Here is a 27,943-nt window from a genome sequence, read left to right as displayed (position 1 = left end):
GCTGGCAATCTCTGCTTTCCAATGGGAATGCCTTGGCCTGGCTGGGATCATCCTCCTTTTTGGAACTAAAAGGTTTGTCAGTCTTGTGATGTGAGGTCCAGAAATTGTGGCATGAAGGGCTTCCTGGGAGGGAGTAGGATGAAGAGGGATTTCCTGCTTCTCTGGGGAAAAAGGCATCTTAAATCCCTGGTTAGAGATCCTGAATACTTTAGCTGAATAGGACCTCACTTAAGGATTGGATCACAGCTCTGACACTGGTTCTGGTGGAGTGTCAGTGTTTGCTCAGTGTAAAGTAGTGGTTATCACCCGACAATGGTTATCACAGATCAAATTGTAACCCCTGTGTTTGTCTTTGGATTGTTGTATGTGTTTGCTTTTGTTAAGGCAAGAGGAGAGGAGCTGTGTCCAAGGGAGTGGCAAGCCATGGAGAAAGGCTGTTCCATTGCTGCAGCACCCAGGGTCCCTGTCCAGGACCGAGGCCCCTAAAGAAACATTTCACTGTCTGCTGTAAAACAGCACAAGCCAGTTTGGGAGCTTTGCCTGAAGGGTGAGGAAGGCAGAAAGGCCTTGAGGAAGGCAGAAATACTGTGAGGGCGCAATTTCCTGAGCTCTGCAGGGCCGCAGGGCAAAAGGAAACATTCTGGTTTTGGTGACATAATATCTCTGTAGAGAGAGACGTCTCCCCCAGGTGCCTGTGCCATACTGCTGGGAAGCATTTTGCACAGCGATGTGCTTTGTGTGGCCTGGTGTTGCAGAACAGGGTGGTTGGTGCTTACCAGCAGGGATAGCTGCTGTCTGCATCTGGCCAGGCAATCTTTTGTCCTGCTGAGTCACACCAGGCTGATGCCAGCGTTGCTCTGAGTCCCTCACTGCTGTTTCCCTTCGTGATCAGCTCGTGGCAGGAAGCACAGGGGAGCCATGCCCGGGCTCACAGATTGTCACTTAGGATCCACGTGGCTTTACAGCTTGGCATTTATTTCCTTAACATACTACCTGCAGAGCTGGGCAAAGGTAGCAATGGGGGGAGTGCTTACAGGGAAGTGGCTGTTGTGGGGTTGTTGCATTTGAGCTGTCAATTCCGATCATGGGACACATGCTATGTTGGATAAAGTTCCTGTCAATGCTGTTTTATCTGGATCAGCCCATCGGCTGCAGGTGAGGTCAGGGCGGAAGCCAACACACTGTGGTTCGTGCAACAGGCTGGAATCCCCACCTGAGGCCAACACTCCCTGTGCAGTACCTGGAGAGAGGCAGTCCCTGCCCCAGAAAGTCTGGTCACCTCTGGCCAATTCCCAAAGTTTTTGAGTCTTGTCTTTTTAACAGAAGCTTTAGCTTGGGTATGCTTCAATGCTTCCCTCTTGTTGTAGCCACTGAGCCAGTGATTGTGAACCCACATAGTGCATTACCCTCTGTTCTCTGGAACTTGCAGTTGGGGTCCTGTTGAGGTGATGCACACAGAGTTAAGGATTTAGAGGATGAAATGCACAGCTGTGGGTCTACATGGATTGTGTTGGCAGCCAGGTCCTGGGGAGGTTACACAGAAGGGATCTGGGATGCCCAGGCTATGAGGTGCTTGACCATGGTGTCCAAGTGTGGTGGAGACTGCATTGCGCTAAAGAGGTGATGGGCAGTTCTGTGGGTGAGCACACAGGACAGGAGCTTGCTTGAGGAAGGTGAGCACACAGGGCAGGAGCTTGCTTGAGGAAGGTGGGGCAGGGAAGTGTGAGTATCAGCAGTGCTTGAGGCTGCTTCTGCTGGGTGCAGGAATTCTAATAAAGTGATGGTTTGTCAGGATGTGCCTGTGAGCGAGCCTGGGATGGAAGGGGATGGAGTGGGGCTGTGTGGAAGGTGATGCTCTAGAGAACAAAATTGTGTCCAGGTTTATGGGTGTTTGGGAGAAAGCTGCCTTCAACTGAGTCAGATTTAACTTGTGGTTTGTGAGGGCTGTCAGTGAGGTAATAAACCAACAGGATCTTAGTATGCAGGGAGGACAGGGTCTAAGTCCAGGGCATTTTTTCCTTGGGGATATGCTGACACCTGAACTACTGCAGTAGTTTGGCTTTTCCATGATGAAGGGTATGTGGACTTTTATTGGGAGAGGAAGACCAGAGGGCTGTCAGGTTTTGGAGGGGATAGAAATGTTTGTGGGGGGAAATCACAGCAGCTGAGAGCATGTGGCGGGGAAACTGCCAGCAAGGAGCCCCAGCCTCGGCTGCATTCCTGAAGACACTTTTCCTGTCACTGTGGTGGCACTCTGCCACCCGGCTGTGAGCCTGGAGAGCAGCATAAAGGAGAACTGGCGCTTTGTGACCTGTGGGAATTGGGGTGCAAGCATATAGAGCTCCCTCACTGAGGGCACCAGGGGTCCATGGGGTGCTGGCTGCCCAGGGCTGGGCACAGGAGTGCCCAGGAGATGCCTGGGCTCTGGTCCGTGGCCTCTGGCTCCTTCAGCCAGGTCAGCTGTGCTGACTGCATCTTGTACCTCTGGGGCTAGTCACTTCCAGCCCAAAAGAGCCCTTGCAGAGTATCATCCGTCTAGGATGTTAACAAACTCCCTTGCTATCAGCATTACAGACAAGGGCTTGGCTATCTTTTGGGGAGATGATGTGCTCAGAGAGCTGAGAGGAAATGCAGTATCCTGAAAACATGTGGGAGATTGTGTTAGGTATTTTAGTGGTTCCCCAGGCTTTTGAGCTCTGCTGTAGGAACACATCTGTCACCGGGTTTATTGAGGATCAGTGTCAGATCATTTCTTGATTGCTATTCAATAATTTGCTGTGTCTCATTTGGATTGAGCTCCAGCTCTTGCTGCAGGGCAAGGGAGAACACAGAAATAAGTTCAGAATATTGTGGCTCACATTCTGAAACTCTTGCAATACAAGAGCTCCAAAGCCACAGGGATGCTTGGGCAGGCTCTTCCCTTAAGAAAGGGAAACAGGACTGATAATGGAAAACTGGGTCTTAAGCTTTCTTGTTGTCACCATCCTTGCTTATACAAGTGACTTTCTGGATAAAGCAGCTGTTCAACAGGAGTTTGGGCAAGGATAAGGAAAGCTTTCTAGCTAATACCACCACCAAGAAGTTGTAAGGGTATAGTTACAGCGTTAAGTAAGGGAAAATACTTGTAGCTCTAAAAATAGACCTTGAGCAGAGAGTGGTGGGGAAACTCATCCATATGGGAAAGCACAACAGGGCCTTGGTGAGACCTTTGCCATGTTAGGAAGCTACAGATGATAAGTCTAGAGAGCTACCCTGTGAGCATGTAAGAAGCTTACTTGTAGGGTGGCTGCAGTGGAAGACTGTCACCTCCTGTCCCTGACTGGGGTAGAGCTCTTAGGAGAGAATTAGCCCAGCCTTTTTTGTGGTGCATCTAAGTATCTTCATCTGCTGAAATGCACAGGCTGGTATCTGCATTATCCTTCCTCCATTACTAGGAAACCTTGGATTAGAGTGACTGACAAAGCTTCTGTGCAGCTCTCTTGAACCAACAGCTGCTGCATCAATATATGGAACAAGCAGAGTACTAATCCCTGGAGACTTAAAATTGGCTTTTTTGACAGGGAACAGAGGGACAGTAGCACTTGTAATGGTGTAGATTCCTTGTGCAGTAGAAATTTTCAAATCCCGAAAATGAAACAATTTGACAGTAATTATATTGTAACCCTTTTGCTGCTGACCTATCAGCATCAAGGGACAGCTAAGTGAGGTATATACAGTTCCCTCAATTTAGACCTCAGTAGAGCCTGTTAGGGATTTAATTCAATCAGAAAACACAGCCTAAGCATTAGAGAAGACTTCACTTCAGAATTCAGTAGGGTTTATTCTACAAATCTTAGATCAATGCCAATGATACAAGTTTTATGAATTCTCATTAAAAATACAAGTCAGTATAAAGATTCCAATAGTAATATAATGCATGATGATTCAGTTTCAAAACTTAAGGAATGAATCTGTGTTTTGGACCATGCTACAGAAAAGGGGAACACAATGTAGAAAGAATATTTAGTTTACCTCCCTTTACTTGAGGAGGGGCCTGCGCCTTATTGCCACAATACCTGAAAAAGCAGTATGAAGTGCATAGCAGCCTTGCCTGTACAGTCTCTAGGCAAAACTGTTGAATTTATTATCATAGTCCTCTTCCCCCCTAGTTCTGGTCATTAATGTACATTTTGATAGCCTGATATCATTATAATAACTTAAAGCTATTGCAACACCATCCCCAAAATCGTTATAAACATCAGTCCTTGGAGCTGTAAAATGTTCTTGTGATGCACTGACACTTTTTCACCATGTTAACCATTTTGCCCAGTCTTTCCAGGAACATGAAATACTGATTCCAATTAAAGGTGAATTAGTTCCATATTCAAAACTCTCCTACTATTTTTTTAAATGAAGTCTCAGTGCAGTCTAATACTTAAATGCGTTGTTCATAGCTTCAGGCACAGTTAGAATGTAAATCAGATCTCTTTTCTTGACCCTAGCCCTCCGATATGATGAAAGGTTGTGTTAGCATTCAAGAAACAGTTGCAATTTGGCCCCAGAATTGCTAGATCAAATGCTTTGGATCGGGGGAGAACAAAATTACCCTTTTGTTCTGGGAGCTGCCTGCACTTACAAGGGAATTTGGCTTCATCAAGCCACACCCTAGGCCTAAATTTTAGAGAAAGTTTAGTCCTCACAAGAGGTAACTACTGACAAGATGTGCACCTCATCCCCCAAGTGCTGTAGTACATCTGTTTATTCCCAGTGACGTGTTCACTCTGTCAAGAACACGGGCACCTCTGGGTGAGCCCAGTCATTTCTTGTAGCAGAACCTCCGGGACAGCGCAGAGCAGGGATCATGCACGGATCTGCAGCAGCAGACAGGGAATGAGGCTGAACAATATGCACACATTTCTGAACAGGACTTGGGCGCAGACAGTGATGCTTAACTGAAACTCAGCTTTTACCAAAATATTATAGCATAATACAAAAATCTGAAAGAAAAGGGTCAAAAGAAGCCGCTGACTTCCACGCACCAGTAAAGAAAAAAACCCCTCTTGCATAAACGGAGCAGCAGCGCAGAACAAGCACCCACTTGGCTACACCAATACAAGTTTTCTGCTGTAGGAAGTTTCAAGAATTATCAACCCAACATCATACTATTATGTTTTAGCATCATACCAAAATGTAGTATTAAGCCATCATGCAGGTTTGGGGAATTTCTTTTGCTGTATGAACACTGCTGTGCTTGCTTTGAATGCATATTGTCAGTCTGATTTGTCTTTGTAGTAGATGCATCTTTAACAGTCACATTTACTCTGAAGTAAAAAAGTTCAGTAGCCCGTACTGGGCTTTTGTCCAGTCAAAGTGACAAAAAAAATACAAGGTTGTCATTAAACTGCATATATTCTAAAAAAGGGGGTTACTTTGCATTTAAGTCACATTTAATACAAGACAAGTTGTTCTGAAACCGTGAACTGATTCTGTTTAGAACAAAGTATGGCACAGATTCCCAATACCTATGGACACCGTGTAAATAACACATTTTTCTCTTTGCAATGATTATCAATTCGCCAAAAAGTGTGTAATAGTCAAAAGGGAAGAGTGAAGGAAAACAGATTTAGAAGAAGAAATAAAAAATGCCTAAGAATTGAAAATAAATGACTTCTTTTGTAAAAACCTTTATTTAACTTCATTTTTAAAAACACATTCTCTCCTCAGAACAAATGCCACCATAAAAAAAAAAAAAAAAAGATTGCAGTAGCACACACTTGCACTCAAAAGGAAACATGCAAAACTGATGGCTGAAAAAATTTTGCATAAAAATTGAAGACTTCAGGCAAAAGTTTGCCCCTGTGTACCTTTAGGAACTGTAGATCATGAACAGCTTTCAGTGCAATGTCTCTTGCTTCCAATTGGTGGGGAAACATATGGCAGGAGCTTGTCTTCTGACAGCTACATTCTCCCAGATGTTTGAAGCAAAAACAGTCTCAGCTCTGTTTTAAAACATCACTGTTAGACTGTTGCAGAAAGTACAAACAGAATTCAAGAAAATGTCAGAATCCAGTGAAGAAAAACTTTTGAGATCTACCCTGTGCCATACACTTAAAAAAAATTAGACAGAAAAACAAATTTTATTAATACACCCTCTTTAAATGTTTTATTTCTGAAAGCAGCTCTTTATGCAAATCAAAAGCAGTTCCTGAGTAACTGCAGTAAACAGTGTCTTTTAAATATTTTTGCGCCTCAGCTCTTCCATTTTGGTTCTTCCTTGTTTTTCTCCCCAGTTTTCAAGTTTAATCTCAGTTCTTTTTCAAAAATGTGCAAGTTCAGTTAGCATCGTTTCCAGAAGTCCACAGCTTGCAGGCCTTCCTGCAACAACTCTAAGATCTGCACATACCTAGGCTGTAGTCCTACCCTATTGCAGGCTTTGCTCTCAGACCTGTACAGGATGTGCCCTCACGTCTTCTTCAGCATGCGCCGGGACTGCCACGTGTGGAACTTATTGTAGGCCGTCTGCAGCATCTCTTCTATATGACTTATCAACTGAAACAGAGGGAAAGACATTGTCCCAGCTGCTGGAAAACAGATCCCCTTCCCTCCCTTCCCTCCCTTTCAGGTGCATTCTTCCTTTTCTTCACTACAAGTAATCTTGCTAAAATCACAGAAAGGACCTTGAGGCTCTGTTGCAAAATCTCCACAGAGGGAGCAGTGCAGAGAGCTGCTGAGCTGAAAGCTCATGGGGAAGTGACACCCCATTGTGCTGTCTGTTCTGGTATTTAGTCCGTGACCACCACTTCAAATCTGACATGGGCAGAGAGTTTTGAAGTTGCTCAAGTTCTACTTCATGGTGGAAGTGAAAAATGAAACGTGACTTCCCCTTTCTGTTCTATCACTCAGGTAATCTCAATTTATAGTTCTTGTCAGTTGCTGGCATCACTCAGCAAGCTGGACAGGGAGAGATGACTGCTTAACTGTGTACCCAGTGTTCCTCTGCCCATTTCCTAGTCAAAATAAACCCCATTAAGATGCCCTAAGGATAAGAAGTAACAAAGTAACTACCATCCTCTCATAGTTAAGACTACAGTTATTAATATGCACCCACATAATTAAACAGTACTTTCCCCTTACATTTGTGCTTAAATATTGTCTTCGAATCTTTTCTTGGAATGGGCAGAGCTTTGTAACCTGAAATCTTTCCAAGTTGCTCCTCATTTTCACAACCTGAGAGAGACAGAAACCAGTATTACAACACTGAAGAATTATAGTAAGACAGAAGTTTCATTTCCTTTAACAAATTGTTCTCCAACAGAACACCTTATAACTAATTCTGGGGGCTACTTCAAGTATATCAAGTGGTTTGAAGAAGGAAAGTTACTCAAATATCAGGCTCTAACGCTTCTCAGGTGTGTATTTATTTTTGAGAGAAGTGCAGTATGACTGAAAGTGAAATGTGCCATTCTGATTATTACTTCATTAATAAACACTATAAATAGATAAAAGATATTCATAAAATGGTTTTTTGCTTCAAGCAAAGATTGGATTTTCAGGCCGTATTTTGCAGCAGACACAGGAGCGTATCTGAATGCAAATCTTTGTTATCCATGTGAGGTCAAAAGCAACAGAAAAATAGTTACAGTCATAGACCTGCCTGTCCTTGAAGGCAACTCAGTTCTGAAAAGCAGTGTGTGTTCTGAAGGTAGGACAGTGATTTTTGCAGTGGATAGAAAAATATGGAAAACTCACTTGTACTGTCACTGAAGAGGTTATTTTTCTTGGAGCTGGGGAAGGGAGGCTTTAGGTTTTGTGTTTTAAAGTGGAACCCTGCAGCTGCAACAGAGCTGACCATTCTGTTTGAAACTGGCTTACAGCTACTGCTCCTAAAGGGAGCTAACAGGGAGGCAAGAAAAACTATGATTTTAATTTATAGCAGCAGCAGAACTGCTGAAAAAAACAAGGTTTCATGTTATTTTGTGACCTTCAATTCTAGAGATGAGTAAGTGCTGTACTGCTTTAAGGCATGTGCATTAGCTCTTGTACTTCAATAATGACAGCTGTTCCAAACCATGGTCTAGCCACATCATAACCAGGCCCATAAGAGGAAGCCCTGCCTTACCTTTTCTTCTAGGAATGGCGTGTTAACAGGGAAGCAGGACCAGAAGTGTCGTAGCAGTTCCCCTACTGCCACGTACAAGTGTTTTAGTTCAGACTGAATGTCATTTGGCACCATCTCTGCAACAGGAAAAAGGGTTTTTTCACATCATTCAAACTATCATATGAAAAATGAGAACTAAGGCTAATGAAGGAGGTCAGCAATGTACACTTCCACTACAGTCACAGAAAGGCTGGCTGGGAGGGACCACTGAGGCGCCTCATACCTCAGCAGCAATTAGATCAAGACTATCAGCAGCTATTAGATCAGGTCAGCTGCTATTTATGGCTCTACACTTGGAAGCTGGTGTATTATTTAGGGAGATCCATGCCAGGCAAAGAATGGATACCAAACCTAATCCAGGATTAGAAGCAGTGTATTTGTATTATTCTAACAGTGTGGCAGTGCTGCTGCTGGCACGAGCACTGTGTTGTCCTCACAACACAGTGCTAAGAATTCTGGATACTGCAAGTTTTTCCCTCTGTCTTATGTTGGCAATGAGAATATGGTTATAGCATGTGGAAGATGAAAAATCCAGACAGGAAAAGAGAACTGTGTCCCAGGTACTCTTAAAGAAGAAAGAGTGACAGGGTTCAAGAACAACGAAAGAGCCATAACTGTGAAAACCCAAATAAGAAGTACAAGTAGTCACTGAGGATGAGCACAGTGAACTGAACAGTGAATATCAAATTTCAGGATGGGCTGTTAAAAAAAAAAGTGGTGGTCAGGCTCAAAGAGGTGAAGCGTAGCACCCAATATGTCAACCAGGATGGGTAAGAAAGCCTCACCACTGCTTGCTGACTCCTTTACTTTCAGTACCATAAAGAACTCATACTTGCTTTTTCAGCTGTCTGAATTAATTTCTGCTGCTTTTCAGACCAAGTTACACAAGATAAACTGGAAAACTGTTATAAATCCTAGAACAGGAATTCATCTGCTGTGAGACTAAAGAGACAGGAACTCAAAGTGGCAGCAATGTGACAACAGGGAAAGGAGTGGTTGAATGGAGGTGTGAGAAGGAGAGGCTGGCTGATTTGCCCTTGCAGTCTACAAGAAAGCTGCCTTTTTTTCACAGCAATCTGTGGATCTTAAATGCAGGCTCCAAAAATCTTAGTTTCAGACAATTATCTAGGCCTTGCTTCCTGAGAGTTTTCACAGAGTATGTATTTTCTACAATCCAGGAAAAAAAAATCAGAAATGCTGAACAAGTAAAAGCCAGTAAGACAATTTAGAATCTATCAGGTGTTTCCTTCATTACTTGCTGTGTAAAATGTTCTCTCATTCACTTGCCTCAGCACAGGTGTAGCCATTACCACCCCCATGGTGTGGCTGGGTTGTTGCTTTTCTTTTGTTGCTGTAACCCAGTACTACTCCAGCTACATGTTTCCATAATTTCCTGTATCACTGTAACACATTCTAAGGGAGAGATGAAAGAGCAAGCCAGCCAGTGCTGTGCAATGCAACAGGACACGATTAAAGCATTAGACATCCCAAATCCTTACGGTTTATGGCTTGCTGTGTTCCACCCTGCATAAGTGCTCCTCCAGGTGACAGGACTGCAATAGTGCTGGCAGCATCACCACTTGAAAGAACCTGGAGAGAAAGGGAACAAGTATCTCAGGTCACTTTTTCCAATAAATTCTTTTTAAAATAAGATTAGTTGAACAGATACAATGAAGTTCAGGTTCAGCTCTTCTTCAGAGAGGCACAGTGCCTTTAAGTGCTATAGCTTGTTTGCAGTGAAAACTCTCCAATTAATTATGGAAAAACAACCCTTTTCTTTATCTACACCGTAAACTGTGTGTGCACTTAACTCTGAAATAAGAGAATTACTATGCTGAAGTGTAGCAGAGGTGTGGCTGCTTTACTTAGGGCCAAACTAGGTTTACAAACAGAGAAGTTCAGATAGTGGCTGGGGAGATTGGCCTCAGGGCTCTGCTGCCCTCCGGTGCCAGCACCGAGCTTCTGTGCAGCCCACAGCAGACTCACAGTCCCGGTGCATTTAGGAGCAAAAGACCAGTTTAGTTAAAAACCTGCTCACTGTAACCTAAACTTCTGAGGCTGGGATCAATACACTGGCCTGTGCTTAACTGTCCTGCTTTACTACCTTATACCTTTACCATTTCCTCAAAAGAAAGCAGGAACAGAAGAATATAACTGAGCATCAGCAATGACTCCGCTTCCTATTGTGTAGATTTTAAATGTAACAGCTCAAAAGGTATCCCCTAAACCCGTAAAATAAAACAGGCAACCGAAACTGGAGATAATTTAAATTTACCATGTAAAATTAAAACTCCAGTAGACATGAGACACGAAACTGTATAGAAAGCAAGATGCTAAGGTAAGATTAAGAGGGGCATTTTTTAAAATATTCTTCCATACCTGAGTTAGTTTGGGTACATATGCTTCCATTTCTTGTCTAATACTATGAAATGAATTAATTATATCCTGACTGGTTGCATATTGCTGTGATTGAATTGGAGTAGGACCATGGTAATACCTGTGAAGTAAGAAAAGGGAAAAATGTTATTAGTAAGAGTGTTGGTAAAGCAAGAGAGCAAACTCCTGGACAGTTCTTCAAATGTTTCTAATTTTAGATGCTTTGCAACTGTTGACACTAATTTATTTATTGACAGAGTACAATATACTGCCACATGGGAAGAGGCTGGCTTAGAGATGGTATGGCAGCAAAATAAGAGCTTCTGTTGCTGAATCTATGATCATTATTTTGCCAAGGAAAAGCTACCCCTGCCACCAGACTCTATAAGTATTATTAAAATGGAGCAATTCACATCACTTTCAATTGAAACTAAGCTAAATGAAGTTAGGTGCACATGTGGAACTGTTCTCTTTCTGGTAGCATCGCTCCTTTACTGAAGTTACCTCTATGGTTCTCAAACTCAAAAGTCTAGAAAACAAGAGCACTACTACTAGAAACATCCTAGACCAGTGAGCAGTCCAAACTATCCCAACTGCACTTTTTTCCTGGGAGCAGATTTTTCTTAGAATTGTATATATTTTCATATATGACACATTTTTCCACTGAAAGCTGCAATGAAGTGCTGAACTGTGAACAGAGGTCTGTTAGGCTTTCACAGAAATTACATGTCAAGGTCATTCAGGTCAGCTTACAGAGACTCAACTCTCTGAAAAAGCAGATGGAGTTTAACAGGGGCATTGGACTAGATGATCTTCAGATGTCTCTTCCTACCCCAACCACCCTGAGAAATAACAATACAAATTTAAGAGGGAATCATTTGAAAATTGGTTTGTATAAAAGCTCATATAAGGTTTTGAAACTTAGTTGTAACACACCTGAGTGTGGCACAGTAGGGACTAAATCAGCTGCTCCTGTGTGGGCTGTGATGAAACCCCTGATAAACTGGCTCTGCTGAAAGAGCTGAGCGTATTTTAACTTACCTATCAGACTTCTTTAAATTTAGTGCAATAGTTTTAACGCTATTATTCTTTGATAAATCTTCATATTCAATGGCCTCCTGCAGTTTTACCTAAAATGAGCCAAATAATGATACACATTACTAATGAAGGCACAATTCCACACATCCAGTGCTTTCTTCTGGTTCACCAAGTTTGAGCTGGAGGGTTACTAAAACCTTAAAGAAAACCCAGGTATGGAATGACTCATGCCCACCCTCCAGAGAGAGTGATGCCCCACATTGTTCAGGATGTGCCATTTGCAAGTCTTGGCACCATCGCTTTTTCTCCAGATTCTGTCTGAAACTTGGCAGTCCCTGCCACTTCCAAAAAGTGTTCTGCTGTACATAGATAATCATTTGTGCTCTCTATTTATGTCCATCTAACACCAGATTAGCAGAAATAGTAATGATTTAATAGCTGGTGTACAGGAGTCTAAGACTAAAACCAAAGTAATGACCCCAAGCTACCTGGTGACAGCAGAGCTGTGGAGTATTAGCAGTAAGAGGTAGCAGCACAGTGGTATCAGACTTCATACAATGACAAAACTATTTCTAAGTTTCCTATTCTCCTGCTACTCTTTCACTTCCCTTTTCATCCCATTTCTTCTAGTCTTGCTATATCATTTTCTGCCCAGTAGAACTTGCAGCTTTTGGGGAAAGTCAGACTACCCCAACATTTAACAACACATGTATTCTAAAAGGTTTTCTCACAATACAGCAAAGTTTTGAGTCCCTCCGACATTTTCTGATTAGGCTGTCAACTCCAGGAAAAGTATTCAATTCACTTTTATAGCAATTACAGTACTCTCTTCCACTTTATGAGCTGATCTGATTAGTCTAGACCAGGCTGTTGCCCTGTATTTCATTGCACCAGGTATCACTAGACTTTTAGTTCAACCTCACTTCAGCTTCTAAGATGAATGCTGTCATATGCCAGTTTCATCATCCCCTCTACAAACAACACACTTGACAGGTTAATATTAGTGCTTGAACAACAATATCCTTTTCTGATGGATGTTCTCTAGAAGTTTTTGGGCATTTGAAAGAAAAACAAAAGGAAGGGGGCCAAAACCAGAACTGCAGCAAATGCAAAGAACCAGATTTCTGGGTCCAATCTGAAGCATCTTAGAATTTTTTACTTGCACTGGGCACTACTGAAGAGATAAACAGCACAACACTTCAATATGTAATCTATTTGTTTTTACTAACAGAGGTACAAGGCTTCTTATAGACAGTCAGGTTGTTATTCTATATACTTCTAAACCAGGCTAAAAGTTTCACTTCAGATGTGTCATAAAACAAGTAAGGAACTTTCAGCAATTTTTTGAGACAGAGCTTCCAGTTCCATTCAATCAGAATCACATCAGCTAACTTTATACCTTTTTCAGTGGTGGCTGAAAGAAATCTGAATCCCTGGAGTTTCCGTCCGTACTGCTGGTCTCACTGTAATGGTCATTTTGTGCTTCTCTTAAAATAGAGAAACAGCATTAAGAAGAATTCACCTCACAGGAAACTTAAGATACAAGCTAGATACAAAGTAAATACATCTGTTTCAAAGACTTTATATACATGTTCACATACTCTTTTTCCCCTTATGTCTTAATTTCTAGCAGCTGATGTAGACAAGAAGGAACCACTGCTCACATTAACCCTGTTTGTCATGGGGGAAATTCAACAGCAGGAGAAAGTGCTTGTCCCTCTCTTCAGAAATAGCAGCATGCCAACAGTGCACGTGGGACACAGCAAAATCGTGGCTAAATTAGAAACACTTTGTATACACAGTTATGCAACCAGGTATTAGCAGAGCTGTGGGAGCCCTGAAATACAACTGTTCCAGGAGAGCTGTCCTGTTGTCCCTTTCTGAACTGAGAAACAGAAACACACATTGCCCAGAAGAGATTGCTTAGGGTGCAGTGTTCAATTTGTGCAAAACAGAAGAACAATGTGAGGGAGCCCAGCTAACCAGAAGGAAGTGCTAACTAAGACCTCTCACAGTTCAGGTCTGTAGGATTTGGGTAGAGTAGTAATCCTTGCTGGTTGTCCATAAAGCAGTTGTAGAGCAGATGACCTATAAATGTTTTTGGTCAGGGGCAGGGTACTGCACCTGAGGAGTCCTTCATCTGATCCACCTATGCCACACTGCAGGTTGCCCCAGCCAGACCTGCTCCTGGAAGGTGGGAAATAGCAACTGCCTGCACCAGACCTCACCTACACACAGCACACAGAACACTACTTCTGCAGCCTTCACCAGGGCTAGAGATCTAAGGCAGAAACATTCTTTCCTTTTTAATCTGCTTTATATGATAACTCAGCTAAAAGTAAGTCATCATTTCAAACAGCTCTGAAAAACTTCTATAAAGTAAAATGGAACCTAAAGGTATTTTCCTTTCTAGAGCAAAATAGTTCATTCATAAAAAAATTAAAGAAAAGGTTGGATGAATAACTGAAAATGTGGTTTTGGTTTGGAAATTCCTTAAAATTTACTACAAAAATCTTTTACACAACACTGAAACTTACTGTTTCCTGAGGCCAGCTGCAAGGACCATGGCACTGTGATGATTAAAGCGTTTTATGATGGCAGCATTGCTACTTTCTCTAGCAGACTTTGAGGCATTTGATGTAGAGGCCACAGAAGCAACGCCATAGCCCTACAAAGAAAACAACATTAATTCCCTGCTGCCTCCAGAGCAGCAGGACAGTTCTGTTTTCCCTTCAGTCAGGAAGCCACCTCCCCTGCATCATCATCCAGAGCATCATTTTCCTACCTTTGCCCTACCATCACCTTATGTACTTTGAAAAAGCTCCAGTTACTATTTTATTCTGCTAACACTTTGCAATTTAAAGGTGTCAGAAAGAAGTTAGCAAGTCTAATACAGATAATTTGTTAAAACCATTATTTAAGTAGAAACAGAACTAGCTTAAAAAAACCCTAAGGATCACTTGTGCAAAACACAGGTATTGATGGCAAGGAAGAGATAGCAGTTGTTTTACTGACCTCTTTTTAAAATCTAGTGGGACATCAGCAGCCCACAGGCTAAATGACACCTGTTCAGGAGGATGTGATACCAGTAGAAAATTCAAAAAACCTCAAGCCTTAATGCTGACAGAGTTCCCCACCTGCCAGGTGGCTGAAGGCAACTCACTTTACCCCATGGGCAGTTTTGCTGTTAACCAGCCTCAAAAGCAAACCAGGGCAGTTTGCAGAGCAGTTCAAACACATCTACCCTAAACTCATGGTCCAGTTTCAGACTGCTAGCTTTGAACAACTCCCACAAAAAGAAAATTAAAAAAGAAACCCCCAAAAGCCCCCACCAAAAAACTTAGAAATGCAGCTTCATTATTAATTACAATTCAACAGTTTCAGTTAAATCAACTGCAGAAAAACACATCTCTAAATTACTTCACAATATGGTACACCATTGCATCAATTGTTTTAACTTGTACTTGGAGGCAGGTACTAGTTCAAGTTAAGTCATAATTTTAGCAAAGAAATGTATTTAAAGATAAAAAAAGAAAACTGTATAAAGTGTCCTTCAGTTAGGCCAAATCAAGTAGCAATGTTCAAAGTAAGAACAAATCAAAGACTTTTTCCTGTTTTGTGCAGTTTAGACAAAAAAAGCGAAATGAAAGAGTAATTCTTTAGAAAAGGGAAGTCCTGCATTTATATCCTGCACACCGAGGTAGATGTGAGGCACAAAAGTCCATGGGCACAGTCTCCATTTCCCTACACACTCACAACAGTAAGAATGTTGAGTACTCAACCACTCCAACTGCCAAGTGAGGGATTTGTTTTAAAATTAGCATTTGTAGTGATTTTAAAAGAAGGATTCACTAATCCTTAAATGAAACTAAGGAAGGTGTATGGTTTTCTTTTGGATTTTTTGTTTGTTTCCTGTTTTTCCCCCCCAAGTACTTACTTCATCTAATGTTTTATCTTCCAAAGCTGTTAAATCTATCAGGGGGTTTTTCACTCCTTGAGACACCATTGCTTTTAACCCTGTGTGAAACAAAGGAAAAAAACCATGAAAAACTATCTAAACAAATAGAATAATTGTGGGATCATTAGGTTATATTTAATCTTTAAAAGACAAAGGTTCTGCACAGGCCCAAATAACACTGGGACTAAAACTTTAAACCTTTTTTGAAGTTCCATTTAAAATAAGCAATAAATGTGTGAAGTTACTCTAAAACACTTTCCTACTAATTAACCCAGTTTTCACCAACTTCTAGACATCACTGAATACTGATTAAAAAAATAAATTGAGATGCACTTTTATTAGTGGGAGCTGGGAAGCCTCAGTTGTGCTTCTTCTAATTTTGGCACCGTTTTGCTGCCCTGCCTGGGTAGTATGAGTTTATATCTGGTGATAGCTTTGACTTGTGAAGGGTTTTGCATTCCTAACAGAATGCTTTCATTAGCCAGAATACATATTATGGAATGGTGGTAAGTGATCCCAACTCCCCAAAATTCTGTATCTCAAAACTTCATAAAAAACTTAAGTCAGGTAATACTTCAGCATTTCAGATTAAAAAGACTGACAGAGAACAGGGATGGGAACTCCTCTGGACAATTTGGACCAATAGGGATCCCATTTATTAAAACCCCATCTATAACAAAAGCTGTACCTGTTGTAAATGGTGCACATATCACAAAACAAAACCTATTATGTACACAAAATTATTCCCTAGTAAATGACGGCATATTATGGAATTAGTAGTAAAAGCTTATTTCTAGTGCTGCCACTTTCCAAAGGCTAATTTGTTCCAAGAAATGCTCTCACTATGAAATGTGCTCAGAATGGCAAAGCTGTAGCTGACTTTCTATGACCACCCGTAGCTTTCAGAGACAACCAGCTTACCTTTCTCATCCAGTTTGGCACATTCTGCAAAGAGGTCTTTTGAGCCTGTGTTGAGCCTGTCCCGATGAAAATAATGAGACTGAAAAAATCGTGTCCAGAATTCCCTCTCGGTCATGTTATGTGGAACATTCTCTGCATATTTCATTTTTACTGTGAACGAAACCCAGAATGATTACAAACTGTTCCACAAATCTTAACAGGATATTTTATGTCAATTTTGCTGGCTTCCTTGCTTTCTGCCTGCCTCCATTCATTCCCATTAAATGGAAGGGACTCCAGTATTAAGGATGAGCAAACAAGTACTCATTTAGGCCTGTAAAACTTTGAAAAGTGCATGTAACACTGGCCTCAACACTCTTAAATTACCCCCATACTAGGGGCCAGAATGAATCAATGTTCATTATAGTGCAGGGGAAATGATGGAAATCAGGTTCTTTTCCTCCCAAAGGTGATTTCATGAAAAGTAACAATTGCAACACTGAGTAGGAGAGTATCACGGGAATCAAACATTTACTCACAATTTAAAAAACAAAAAGTCAACACAAGTTAAAATGTTTTCATTTAATAAAATCAAGTTTTCCTTTCAAAAGCATATTTTATGCTTATATAAAATGTAAGAATATGCTTCTTTCCATCCCTCTAATGAGGCAGGGAAATTTATCCAGAGGACTGGAAGATATGATCTCTTATACTTACAGGCTCAGACTAACATTTTAGTCTTTCCACAGTAAGACAGTAAAAAGACCAGTCTTAATTGGATGTGTCTGATGTGTAAAACACTGCTCTTACCTGCAGGGTATGTCCGAAAGATGGATTCAATAATATCTGAAGTCAAGTTGTACCTCAGCCCGTTGCAGCCGTCTGTCTGAGGCCGTACATCAGCCTAAGGAAAAGCACACAGGGCAAAGAACAGTCATGTCTGGATGCTTTCTCTGACTGCAGAAGGAAAAGAACTGGCATCTTGCAAGCAAGGTCTGCTGCAGGTAAAATAATCTTCTTCCTCCAGTAATCCATAGCATATTTGATCATACGTAGGTATTTTACAACGAGAAATGAAAGAGCAAACATGAATTATTTTATTATACTTGCCACCTAAGGGACAATTCAACAAGCAGACTGCAGGTTTTAGAAAGCAAAGAGCACTCCATTGGTCAAAACAAGATAAGCTTAATTTATTTATGCTTAATTCATTTATGCTTATCCTTGTGTCAAAGTAAAAATAGGTAAGTGTACTGTGTATGCCTCATGTTTTATTGTTCAATCAACAATTCAGCTAGTGAATAATCAGTGGCTGTAATGAAGTGACAAAAAAAGGATTTATGACTTTTATACCTTATTCCCTTACACACTAAAAACACCTTTGTATAACTGATAAGTAACATTAAATTTAAAGCTTCAGTGTTAGCTTAGGAGAACTTTGAACTTAAATCTCAGTGATCTCTTTAGGAAGCTCTGGAGGAGGCAAGTGCTCCATCCAGCTCTCAGAAACAGGAAAAGTACATGATTGCACAGGCTGCTGCCTTTTCCTCCTTTTCCTGTGTACCTCAAGTCTAGCTTTTGTACCATCTTCTTCCCAGGGAAGCACTCATTCTCAGGAGAGCCAGTCAGGTTTAACTTGAATTAGAAACACAAATACCTGAAGATTTCTTCTTCACAAATGCAGAGGACACAAGCATAACCAGTTATTTTAAGAACGCTTCAGTTTTGAAGGTTTGGTGGGTTTACTTTTCATTGTGATTTCTTTTTTTAATATTAAGGTGTAAAAATAATGGGAGGAAATCAGCAATCAAATTTGTTTGGCAACTGATTCGGGTATTTCCAAGGAGGGGGAAAAAAACCAAGTGGTTTTACAGCAGCTAAATTAAAACAACTCCTACCTCCTCTTTCTCTCCCAAACTCACTAAGAGCACAGTCATTACAAAGGTGGAAGTGGGATTCCATCTAAAGAGTCCTATCTGTGAATTTTGTTGCAGAAGTAGAACCATGTCTCTGTGTGAGGAATCTGAAGTTGTACCTAGATTACTTTCAGACTGCACTGAAATTACTGAAGCATGGTTTCCACAAATGGGTAAAATAACTGAAAGTTGGAGAAAAAGAGAGAGAAAATAAGGTTTCAGACACACAAGTTGTTCTTCAAGTAGCTGCAAGCATGTATTGGTTTAAAAAATTGGGAAGGAAATAAAACCCTTAGGTGGAAGGGTTCATTTATGCATGTCAATGCTGCCACAGATACGCTCTTTAATTTATTAAGCTAATACAGTCTAATCTAGTGACCATATACTCACGTCACTCCTGTTTTACGGGAGGCAGAGCAGCAGTACAAACGTCATCTGCCTATTGGCAATTTAAAGTTCAAATTGGGCATCTTAAACTGACAAAACTTTGAGGTTGCAGATTAGCAGGAAACTGGTTTTTTTTCTCCCTTACACTTGGAATAGCAGAGAGATGTTGAGGAACCAGAAAAGTACAAAATTCATGTATATGGGAATAAAGTGCATGAGCAGAACTCTCACTTTCCCCAATTTGTTTGCTCTAAAATCCTGTAAGTTAGAGGTTCAACGTACCAGGAATGCTGCAGAGATGCCCACATCCTGTTTACTAGGTGCTGCAGAATTATCCCCTGCATTCAGGCTTAAACGGTTGGCCCAGAATTCTTCAGCACTGATTACTTGGCTCACAACAAGGTCTTTATAGAGCTGAAACAAAACAGGATCTTCTTGCAGCATTCTGGTAAAAGAATGTATTGAATAGAATTGAAACACTGTAGAATAAATTACTAGTATTTCCACAACTAACACAAGTTCACAAAAGGAACAGAAACCATCTTTTCTTTCAAAATGCTGTGCATTTCTTAACAAGACAGTGTAAACAACCAATGTCAATAGCACTGTTTGTGTGAAAAGATTTAAGAAATGGATGTTAACACTGAGTATTAGAAAACAGTAATGTCTAAGAAAAAGTTAACGTGGGATTCATGTCTTGTCCTAAAAAAATCTGTGGTGCTTTTGTGTCTTCACACACCAGGACTGGAATCTCCTCAACTGTAAAAGCACAGCAGATTTTCCTGCTGTTCCATAACAAAAGTATGATGAGAAAAGAAGGAGGTTTCAGCACTGTCCAATTCTTGGTTTAAGATCTTAAAATTCAGTAGCTACAGATCTCTATTCTAGTGCAAGAGTATAGATCACAAAATATCTATGGGATAAGGTCCCTTAAAACATATTACCCTGAGATGGTTGTTCATTTATGTTTCTGTGGTGACAGTAGGATCTTCAGCACATAATCACAGCACAAGTGTGAGACACATTCCATGTCACTTCTTCCACCAGGGAGCAATGTTTACAGAAGTTATCACTCTTACTACCCAAAATGCAAGGACTACACACCTGAATCTTCACTGATGTTTAAGCAGCTGTTTTTATAGCTGTGTACCTTATTAGAAACCCACTGGGCTATTTTCAGGGGCACATGCATATGTGTTCACAATCTGCCAATAACCTCACCAATCTTTAGCATGTACCTCAGGGTCCTGATCAACTGCACACAAGGAAAAAATCAGTCTTATGGATACGTAAGTACATGGTCTAGGGAAGAACATGGATAAACTGCAATCTGGACAAACAAAAGTCTTTAGCTGCTCTAAGAATGAAGTAGGATGAGGTGGAAATGAAAGCTTTGTGGCAGGATATCCCTATTATGTTTTAACCACCAGGGTTTCTCTAGTTTTTCTTATTGTCACAAGTATGGATTAGTGGCGATTCTTACAAGTTAGTGCAGCAGAAAGCAGTCTGTTATTCTGGTTACTGAAATAAAGCTTGGAATTTTGGTACGTACCCAACTCACACATATCAATAAATGGAGGAAGTGCTGCAGGGACTTTGGATGTTGTACCCTTCCAGAATAGGCTGAATCTTTTTTGCCTTATCTGTTGTAATTAAGCTAATGAAGCCCCATCACTAGACTTGGACTTCTAATCAAGAGAACACACTATGTCTGAGTATGTGCAGGGATTCTGGGTTTTCAGTAACTAGAAATGCTCTTGATACTGCATGGTGTGATGTTGTAAAACTCCATCTAAGGAGGCAAAGATTCAGAGCTAAGACTGCCCATGCTCTCAGCACCAATACTGTCAGAAATAAGGCACATAGCATAAAGAAACAAGTATGGGAACAGTGCCAAAGCAGGCTACACTGCTGCAGACCCTAGTGTTTGCTGCAGTACTGGAACCAGTTAATCCTGATTGTGTCACAGCTCCAGCACAAGGGCTCTTGCCCTTCTGCTGGGAAATCTCCTTGTTAAGATCCAGTCTGTCCCACGAGGCAATGCTCTCATGTTTTGAAAAATCTAGCTTTAACTTAGCTATGTTGAAAGCCAGAACAGTCTTTGGAAATGGAAGCCATCAGACAGAGGATTCACAGCAGACACTAGAATGAAGTGAAACTCATTGGGGGAGATGCAGAGAAGGGAGCTCTGTGGCCACAGGGAGTGATTTAACACAAACATTTCAAAGGAACGGAAATGGATCTCAAGAGCCCATTTGGGAAAAGGACTTAGGTCCTCAACATCTTCTCAAAACATTTCTTAGAATAAACATCCTGTATGCCAAGCAACAAACTGCAGCATCTCAAGTGAGATGCATGAAAATACCTAACAATTTAGTAGTCTTGACTTGAGGGGGAAGAGGTTCTATGGAGAGGAAAAAAAACCCCACCAGGCTCCACAAAATTTTTGGAAAAGAAAAAAAAAATTTTCAAGCAGCTTTTCTAACTGATACATATATATTTAAGAAGACTAAAGAGACAGGCTGCCTGTTGGGTGCTCTCTTCTCATAGCTATGGATAAGGAAGACCGGGTGGCAGCCAGACTGGATGCCTTTACACCTCAAGAACGTGTCACTAAGCACACAAGTGTTGTCTCAACATGTGACAGTTATGTAAGTCTCAAGGAACTGCCTTGAAATTGAAAGCAGGGAGATTTTTACTAGGGAAACAAATGCTGTACCATGCATGATGTTGAAATAACAACTGTTAACAGAAATATATGATAGTTAGCTAACAACTAGAAGAAAACAAACAGTGAACTTTTAGGCTCCTTTCCCTTTACCTGTTCTTCTCCTCAAGTTCTTTATTAGCTTTCCTTTTGAACTTGGGCAACAGTTGTTGAAGAAGATCCTTGACCGCATCTCGCTCCTTCACTGCTGTGCTTTCATTGGAGAAGTGGAAGTTGGTTGTGTCCCCTGCATGCAATACCAGCTGCAGCTGAATTTTAGCTTTACCTTCTGGACTGATTTTCTGGCCTAGATTGCAGAGAGACAGACAGTAAGCTTATACAAGAAACTGTCTTCCCTAGAGTATTTGCTTATAAGCAGTTATCCTCATCATCCAATTAAATACCATTATCCTGTGTGTGAATTGCAGCCGTGAAAGTGGAACAGTCAGTCTTCCCCTTGAATTAGTTTGAACCCTGCACCTTGTTCACTCTAAAATACAAGACACAGAGAGTAGCAGCCTGTTGCTCAATATCCTTCAGCTCCTGCTCAGGAGTCCTGATTCATCTTTGCATTCCCCACAGCATCCATAGAAAACTACTGCAAATGAGGTTGTCATCACCTGGACATTTTAACCTGGAACCAATCCAAGCTGCTGGTGAAAGGTGACCTCATTCCCCCTTTCCACTTCTTCCTGCTGCATTTCTTGTATGATTGCTACTGTTTGCGCAGCAAGCTGAACCAAGGAACTGACCCACTGAAAAGCACCCCCTTTTGTCTTTCCAGCTGGCCCAGCTCCCACGGAAGGACAGCAGTAGGAAAGCAGAGACAGGGTGGGTAACAGCACATCTGGATCCCAGTTTCCAGTGGTGAGCTAAGTGCAGCTAGCCACTACTGCTCCCCAAGTCAACCACCAATGCCTCCAAGGTACTACTACGCCCTCATGACTCATAAGAAAAACCTAATTCCTGCTTCCATCCTCATAACCAGAGGGAGCAGAGGCTGGGACAGCTATGCTTATGGACTGTTGCTATACTGACTTTAGTGAAGCACTGCAAATGGCACTAACCCAACTTTTAATATCAGCCCTTTCTCCAGTGCAAGTGGGAGACAGCAACCAGATATCAACACTAAATCATCTTCTCTATTACAAATTTACAAATACACCTCAGCCTTTTTTTATTTCAGATGACAAAAAGAGCATTTTTCACCTAAGTTAAAAATACTTCAATGCCTATACATGTACATATTTAAAATACAAGCTCCTTAAGTGTAAGTTAATAGCTAAATAAAACCTTCACGAAGTTGATTATTATAGGTGAACAGGGCTTTTAAACTTCTTATCACATTTATATTTAAGAACAAAAGCATCTTAGTTCTGATTCATGGTACACTTTTGATCATGCTGCAGTACTTGTATGTGACTTTAAACAGCAATAATCACTAAACCATTACCAAGTGACGCATACAACTTACTTTTTATTCCTTCTTTGGCATTACAGCACATGAAATATGAGCATTAATTGCAGCCAGAAAGGCAGCACGCTATAGACATTTACTGTTTAGTTTTGACTTGCAAGTACTCTGCTGTTGCAACAGCAAATGCTTATTCAGAACGTTACCAGCTAGGCCAAACTACAGAAGCTGACACTTCTGAAGCTATGGTCTGTTGGATGAAAATAAAACAGAGTTCATTTTATATGAAAATTGAAACAGCTTTAGATACTGAGTTAAACAGATGACACGCCAGATAGTTTCTGTGTTAGACTGAAAATCCTATATGCGTCCTCGATCCTCCTCCCACCCTTCCCTCTACAAGCATATGGCACAGGTTATTTTCTGTTCAATTTATTGAAGAAGTTTATCAAAGTTAATAGTAAATGCAGTGTAAGTTAGTATCTGAAGGCTACGGAAGTTCTGTGGTAGCATCCTTAAGCTGGTGATACTTCACCGCAGCCCTGATCTCTGCTGCTACAGAGTAGCCTGGCCAGAGCGCCACACCTTTGCAACCTTTACTCCCTTAGCTATACCCATAGCTATACCCAGCGTTACATGGCACGTGAGCTTGGTGTTATATTTACATATCCAGGGCAATACTGCTGACTGCAGCAGGAGCAGTGTGCACTCACATTTGATGTCTGCATACATGTGGCTGACAGTGAAGCGGTCCTTGCCCTCGGGTGCCCACGCAATGCGTTCAGCCATCAGGTACAGAGCTCCATCCTGCTTCTTCTGACGCACCTTCTTCACTATCAGCAACACTTCTTCAGATGACGTTGCCATTGTGGCTACAATGAGCTATTAAAAACATACAGCTGAGCTGATTAGCTGTAATTATTTTTGCTGTAACTCTTTCACTACTGTCTATATTAAAGTATTACAGCCCACTTTTACTTGTTCAAGCCTATATGATTTTGGGAGTATTTCAGATAAACACACTCCCCTCTTTCAGTACAATCAGCAAATTCATTTAAACAAAATACTCCCAGTTACCTAAATAATTAATTTAATTATATTGCTGATACTGCTTTTGCTCCAGTAAAGACCCACAAATCTTACATTTAAACTGATAACTAAATTTTCCTGTTTTACTGTTCCTTTACTGGTTTTTCAAGTTCAGAAGAATACTGAAGCTAAGCAATGACAAATTCCAAATCTCCTCTGGCTTTGGCAGCAATTCCCTTCTTCAGTGGGAATGGCAGATGCTAAGTCATATCAGAAAAGGGTACAAGGTATGTGAAAAATCATGGAATTTCAGTTCGCTGTGCTAAAGATAAGGTAGCCCAGTAAGACTGGGCTGTTCTTATTGTGGTGGGTTTTGCCCAAGGCTTGAACAACGTTTTGTACATTTGACTGCAGCTGGCCAGTCCCTCTCCTCCGAAGTCTGAGGAACTAATGTTACACGTACTACAGCACAATGATAATTCTGTCAGCAGTCTCAAAGCAACAAGCCTTTGGATACTTGCTGCATTGTTCTCCCCAGCAGTCACTATCATTCCTCTCTCCAGCTTCACCCTACAGCCTTAAATTTTTCAAGAGATAAAGGATATGGCAAGTATTACTACACTCTGTCAAACGTACTGTTGTACACTTATCAAAAATGTACATCTTTGGTAAGTTTGCTGAAAATGTTTAGTATGTCCAATTGCTGTATTTTGTGTATAATAAACTTTACTACTGATATGCAAAATAATATTTTTCAATGCTTATATGGATAATTCATGTGCTTTAGAATACCTGTAAGTATTTGCTGGGACCCATGCCAAACTTCAGACTACATCAGCTATCACACTACTAGTAGGTATCACAAAATGGTAGTTCTAAGCATTTAAATTCACCTTTTTTCTTAAATAAAAACAAGAAACAACAAAACACCAACCAGCAGCAAGATAAGATATTTTATTCTGACAATTTGGACAGTAGCATAGCATTCTCTTCAGCAGAAGTCTTACAAACTCCTGTGCAAATGAGGTAAGTAAAATACTAGATGGAAAGACTTAATGGCAAAAAGGCTCTGCACTTACGCTTTGCTCCTTCACCATTCCAGCCATCCGAAGCTTTGCCAAAGAGTTCAGTCATGCTGAGCTGAATGTGGTGTTTCACATCAGCACCACTGCAGCAGTCACTAGAACATGCTGTGCCACATTCAGAGCATCCTTGGTAATACTTCTTTCTCAAAGAAAACTGCATGGCATGATTTCAGGACTGTTCCCTAGCATAATCCATTACAGTCTCCCAGCATCATTATTCCCGTTCAGGGCTATTCACACAACCATTTTATGTAGTTTCCTGTTGCAGGTCTGCAGTCTCATCAGCACCTCATCCTTACTGGAAAAAGGCAGCTGGCCACAGACTCTCAGAGACTGGAAACCTCACCATGTGCAAGACTAGGGATTTTGATGTTTTTCTCCCTTTGTTACTTTATAGTCCTTTAAGGTCATTATTAGCCAGTGCAGTGGAGCCAACGCCAGAGAATGCAAAGGCATTAAGCTTGCACAGAACAGGAAAAAAAGGAAAGCATTTCCACAGTCAGGCTCATTCTGATGCCAGTTGCTCTGCTTTTCTACCACGCCATTTCACCTACCTACACCCAGTCTTTCAACTACAGAAGCAAAGAATCAGCAGCTACTAACTTCTCCTTTAGAGCTGTTCTAGTACCCTGCAGTGTGCAATCTGTGAGAGCACAATTATCCCACAAGTGGCTCATTCCACCTTCTGGGAGGGTGAGCACACTGGCTCATGCTGTTCTTCTTTCTGTCACTGCTGTGCTTCCTTTTTCCTGCAGTAATTTATGGTGGCAGTGGGATGATACAACTCACAAGCACAGTAAGCATTACCCAAAATGGAGAAAACCCTGAGCTGTATTTTGAACAGTACATCAGAAAGAATAAAAAAACCCCTCTTAATAGGGATTTAGGAAGGTTACCGTCTGTCACTAATGGAAACAAAATGGCTTCTTGTAACAATAAGTACACGAAAAATTCTAAAATAGAAATCTTGCTTGAGGATTCCCTTCCCTGTCTCCTGCAGGGAAGGCTACATCCTTGCTAAGCAAAGCACACACAGTACACAGCTCAGGTTCCTTTTTTTTTTTTTTTTTGGACATGTAAGGTTTACTATGCAGCAGAGTGAGAGCCATCAATGATCTACTTATGCCTGCCCAAATCTCATAACCTCTATGTTTCACAACTGAAATTTCCAAGAATCAGTACTGTGGATGATGACACTGCTGCTCCAGGGGGCAAGAACTGCCGCATGCACACAGAGAAATGCTGTAATTTTGCAGCTTCAAGTGATAATTTTAATCTGCTGCAGCATTAGAGTTCTTCAGCTGCTGGTTCAAGTATCTTCCAGAATGGGAAGATCACATAGTTTATTTTAAATTCCCTGTCAGCAGAGTTTGGTCAACAGTTCTAAAAGCACTTGGATCAACAAGAAGCCCTAACCATGAGGTACAACTTGTCATCAAGCCTGTCTTGGGGATGTTAATTTCAGCTGCAGTTTACAGTGGGCAAGGTCGATCAGGAAGCTTCAGTGCTGGCATAGACCAAAAGAAATGTTCTGTGTGCTTATCCACTTATAAGCCCTCCCTTCCCAGCTCTGTGGGAGCAAACACAGCTTCTGGAAATACCATCAAATTCCCAACAGCTATCCTTCCTCCATTGCCGTGAATCTTCCTGACCACTTTTAAGACGAGGTACCTCTCATCTCTGTTCCTTATAACACCTGTTCTGAACACTCTCCATTACCAGCATTTCATTCCAGTCTCTTCCCATATGGTTTTGTCGAGTTCTGAGCAGAAATAAAGGAAACATTTACACGTTTTAATAATCCTGACTTGGCCAGGGTGGGCACGGGCTGGCAGGCGAGCTCTGACAGATCAATGCAGGCCTTGCTGCTGCTAGGCTTCCGCTCCCTGCGGGCAACAGCAGAATCATGGAATATCTGTGCCAATGGCCCAGCCTGACCCGCAGCGGTACAGGGACGCTGCCAGGTCCGGGAGCGGGCAAAGCAGCAACCCGAGGGGTGGCAGAGGTCTGTCAGCGGGTCACAGCTCGGCTGTGAAGGCAGCAGTGCCGCTTCTCCCGGGCACGGCGGGGGGATCCACGGTCCTGAGGGGCCAGCCCGGCCTTCCCCCGATCCGCATCACCCACTCTCCGGGAGGGATGTCAGCCTGCGACGAGACGGGCCCGAGGACACCCGCATTGTCCCGGTGGGTTCTACCTGGCCACCGGTCCCCCCGGCAGCAGGCGGGGAAGACACTGCCAGGGCACCTCTTTGTCTGCCGCCCGCAGCCGGGCCAAGCGCCGCGGCGAAGCCCGGTGTCCCCGGCCGCGGTGCCGCCGGCGCAGCGCTGCCATCCCCCGCGGCCCCGGGGAGCGCAGATCGGCGGTGCCACCGCCCCTTTCGTCCCTTCCCTCACCGCAGCTCCGGCCCGGCCACCGTCACACGCCCGCCGGGCAGGGAGGAAGCGCGGAAGGCCAAAGGCCGCCGCGGCATTATCGCGACGCGGTCCCGCCGCCCCCGGGGACGGATCGCCGGGCCAACGCGGCCGTGAGGCGGATCGGGGCCCGCGGCCTTCCCGGCGCCACCGCTCCCCCGCGCCCCGCGCCGGCGGCTCTTACCGTGCGAGCGGCGCCAGGAGCTGCTCCGAGCGGGAGCGGCGCTACGGGGGTCGGGCCGCGGCCGCCGCCGGGGCCATGGGGCGGGCGGGGCGGGCACGTGACCGGAACGGGCCGCGGGGCGCCGGGGGCGGGGCCCGCGCCACGTGACACGGGAGCGGCGCCGACGCCGCGCGTCCTCGGCCGTCACGTGGCGCCGGCGCCCCTCCCGCCCCCCGCCCCGGTCACGTGGCGGCCGCTCCCCCGTCGCCATGACGGCGGCGGGCGGAGGGGGCAGTGACGCGGCGGTAAAACGGCACCGCCACCGCCCCCCCCGCCCTCTTCCCCGCCGCGCCCGTCCCGGCCCGTCCCCCACCGTCACCCGTCCGCGCGGGCCCCGCTCGTCCCCCGCCATCGGCCCCGGC

The 27,943-nt window shown here is 42.7% G+C and overlaps 1 protein-coding gene and 1 long non-coding RNA gene across 6 annotated transcripts in view; one reads left to right on the top strand and one right to left on the bottom strand.

The window, feature by feature from the left end:
• The window catches only part of LOC138111328 (uncharacterized), a 40,933-nt gene extending 15,976 nt beyond the window's left edge, over positions 1–24,957 (top strand). The window contains exons 2-8 of one of the 3 annotated variants that reach the window (XR_011151337.1): positions 17,226–17,413; positions 18,008–18,145; positions 22,002–22,082; positions 22,204–22,344; positions 23,507–23,625; positions 24,033–24,149; positions 24,277–24,957. This is a non-coding gene — a long non-coding RNA (uncharacterized lncRNA). The remainder of the gene's footprint in view (positions 1–17,225; positions 17,414–18,007; positions 18,146–22,001; positions 22,083–22,203; positions 22,345–23,506; positions 23,626–24,032; positions 24,150–24,276) is intronic. The other 2 variants (XR_011151336.1, XR_011151335.1) reach the window with 2 other exon arrangements.
• On the bottom strand, positions 5,648–27,644 carry GTF2H1 (general transcription factor IIH subunit 1). 3 transcript variants are annotated; one of them, XM_069016899.1, is made up of 15 exons: positions 27,543–27,644; positions 23,547–23,715; positions 21,534–21,726; positions 18,995–19,157; positions 17,220–17,313; positions 16,431–16,580; positions 15,489–15,568; positions 14,089–14,219; positions 12,951–13,038; positions 11,555–11,643; positions 10,517–10,634; positions 9,637–9,727; positions 8,099–8,214; positions 7,114–7,206; positions 5,648–6,528 (listed from the first exon to the last, which is right to left on the bottom strand). In XM_069016899.1, the coding sequence occupies exons 2-15, from the start codon at positions 23,698–23,700 to the stop codon at positions 6,442–6,444; spliced, it is 1,647 nt and encodes a 548-aa protein (XP_068873000.1). In that variant the 5' UTR covers positions 23,701–23,715; positions 27,543–27,644; the 3' UTR covers positions 5,648–6,441. The 3 variants fall into 3 exon arrangements, with proteins under 3 accessions (XP_068873000.1, XP_068872999.1, XP_068873001.1); XM_069016898.1 differs by lacking the exon at positions 27,543–27,644 and adding an exon at positions 24,942–25,028; XM_069016900.1 differs by lacking the exons at positions 11,555–11,643; positions 12,951–13,038; positions 27,543–27,644 and adding an exon at positions 24,942–25,028.
• Positions 27,645–27,943: the final 299 nt, after the last annotated feature.

The sequence above is a fragment of the Aphelocoma coerulescens genome, chromosome 5, assembly GCF_041296385.1.
Source record: "Aphelocoma coerulescens isolate FSJ_1873_10779 chromosome 5, UR_Acoe_1.0, whole genome shotgun sequence".
In the NCBI taxonomy this organism is placed as follows: Eukaryota; Metazoa; Chordata; class Aves; order Passeriformes; family Corvidae; genus Aphelocoma; species Aphelocoma coerulescens.
The sequence above is the reverse complement of the archived record's forward strand: the minus strand, read 5'-3'. Positions and strand labels throughout refer to the sequence as shown.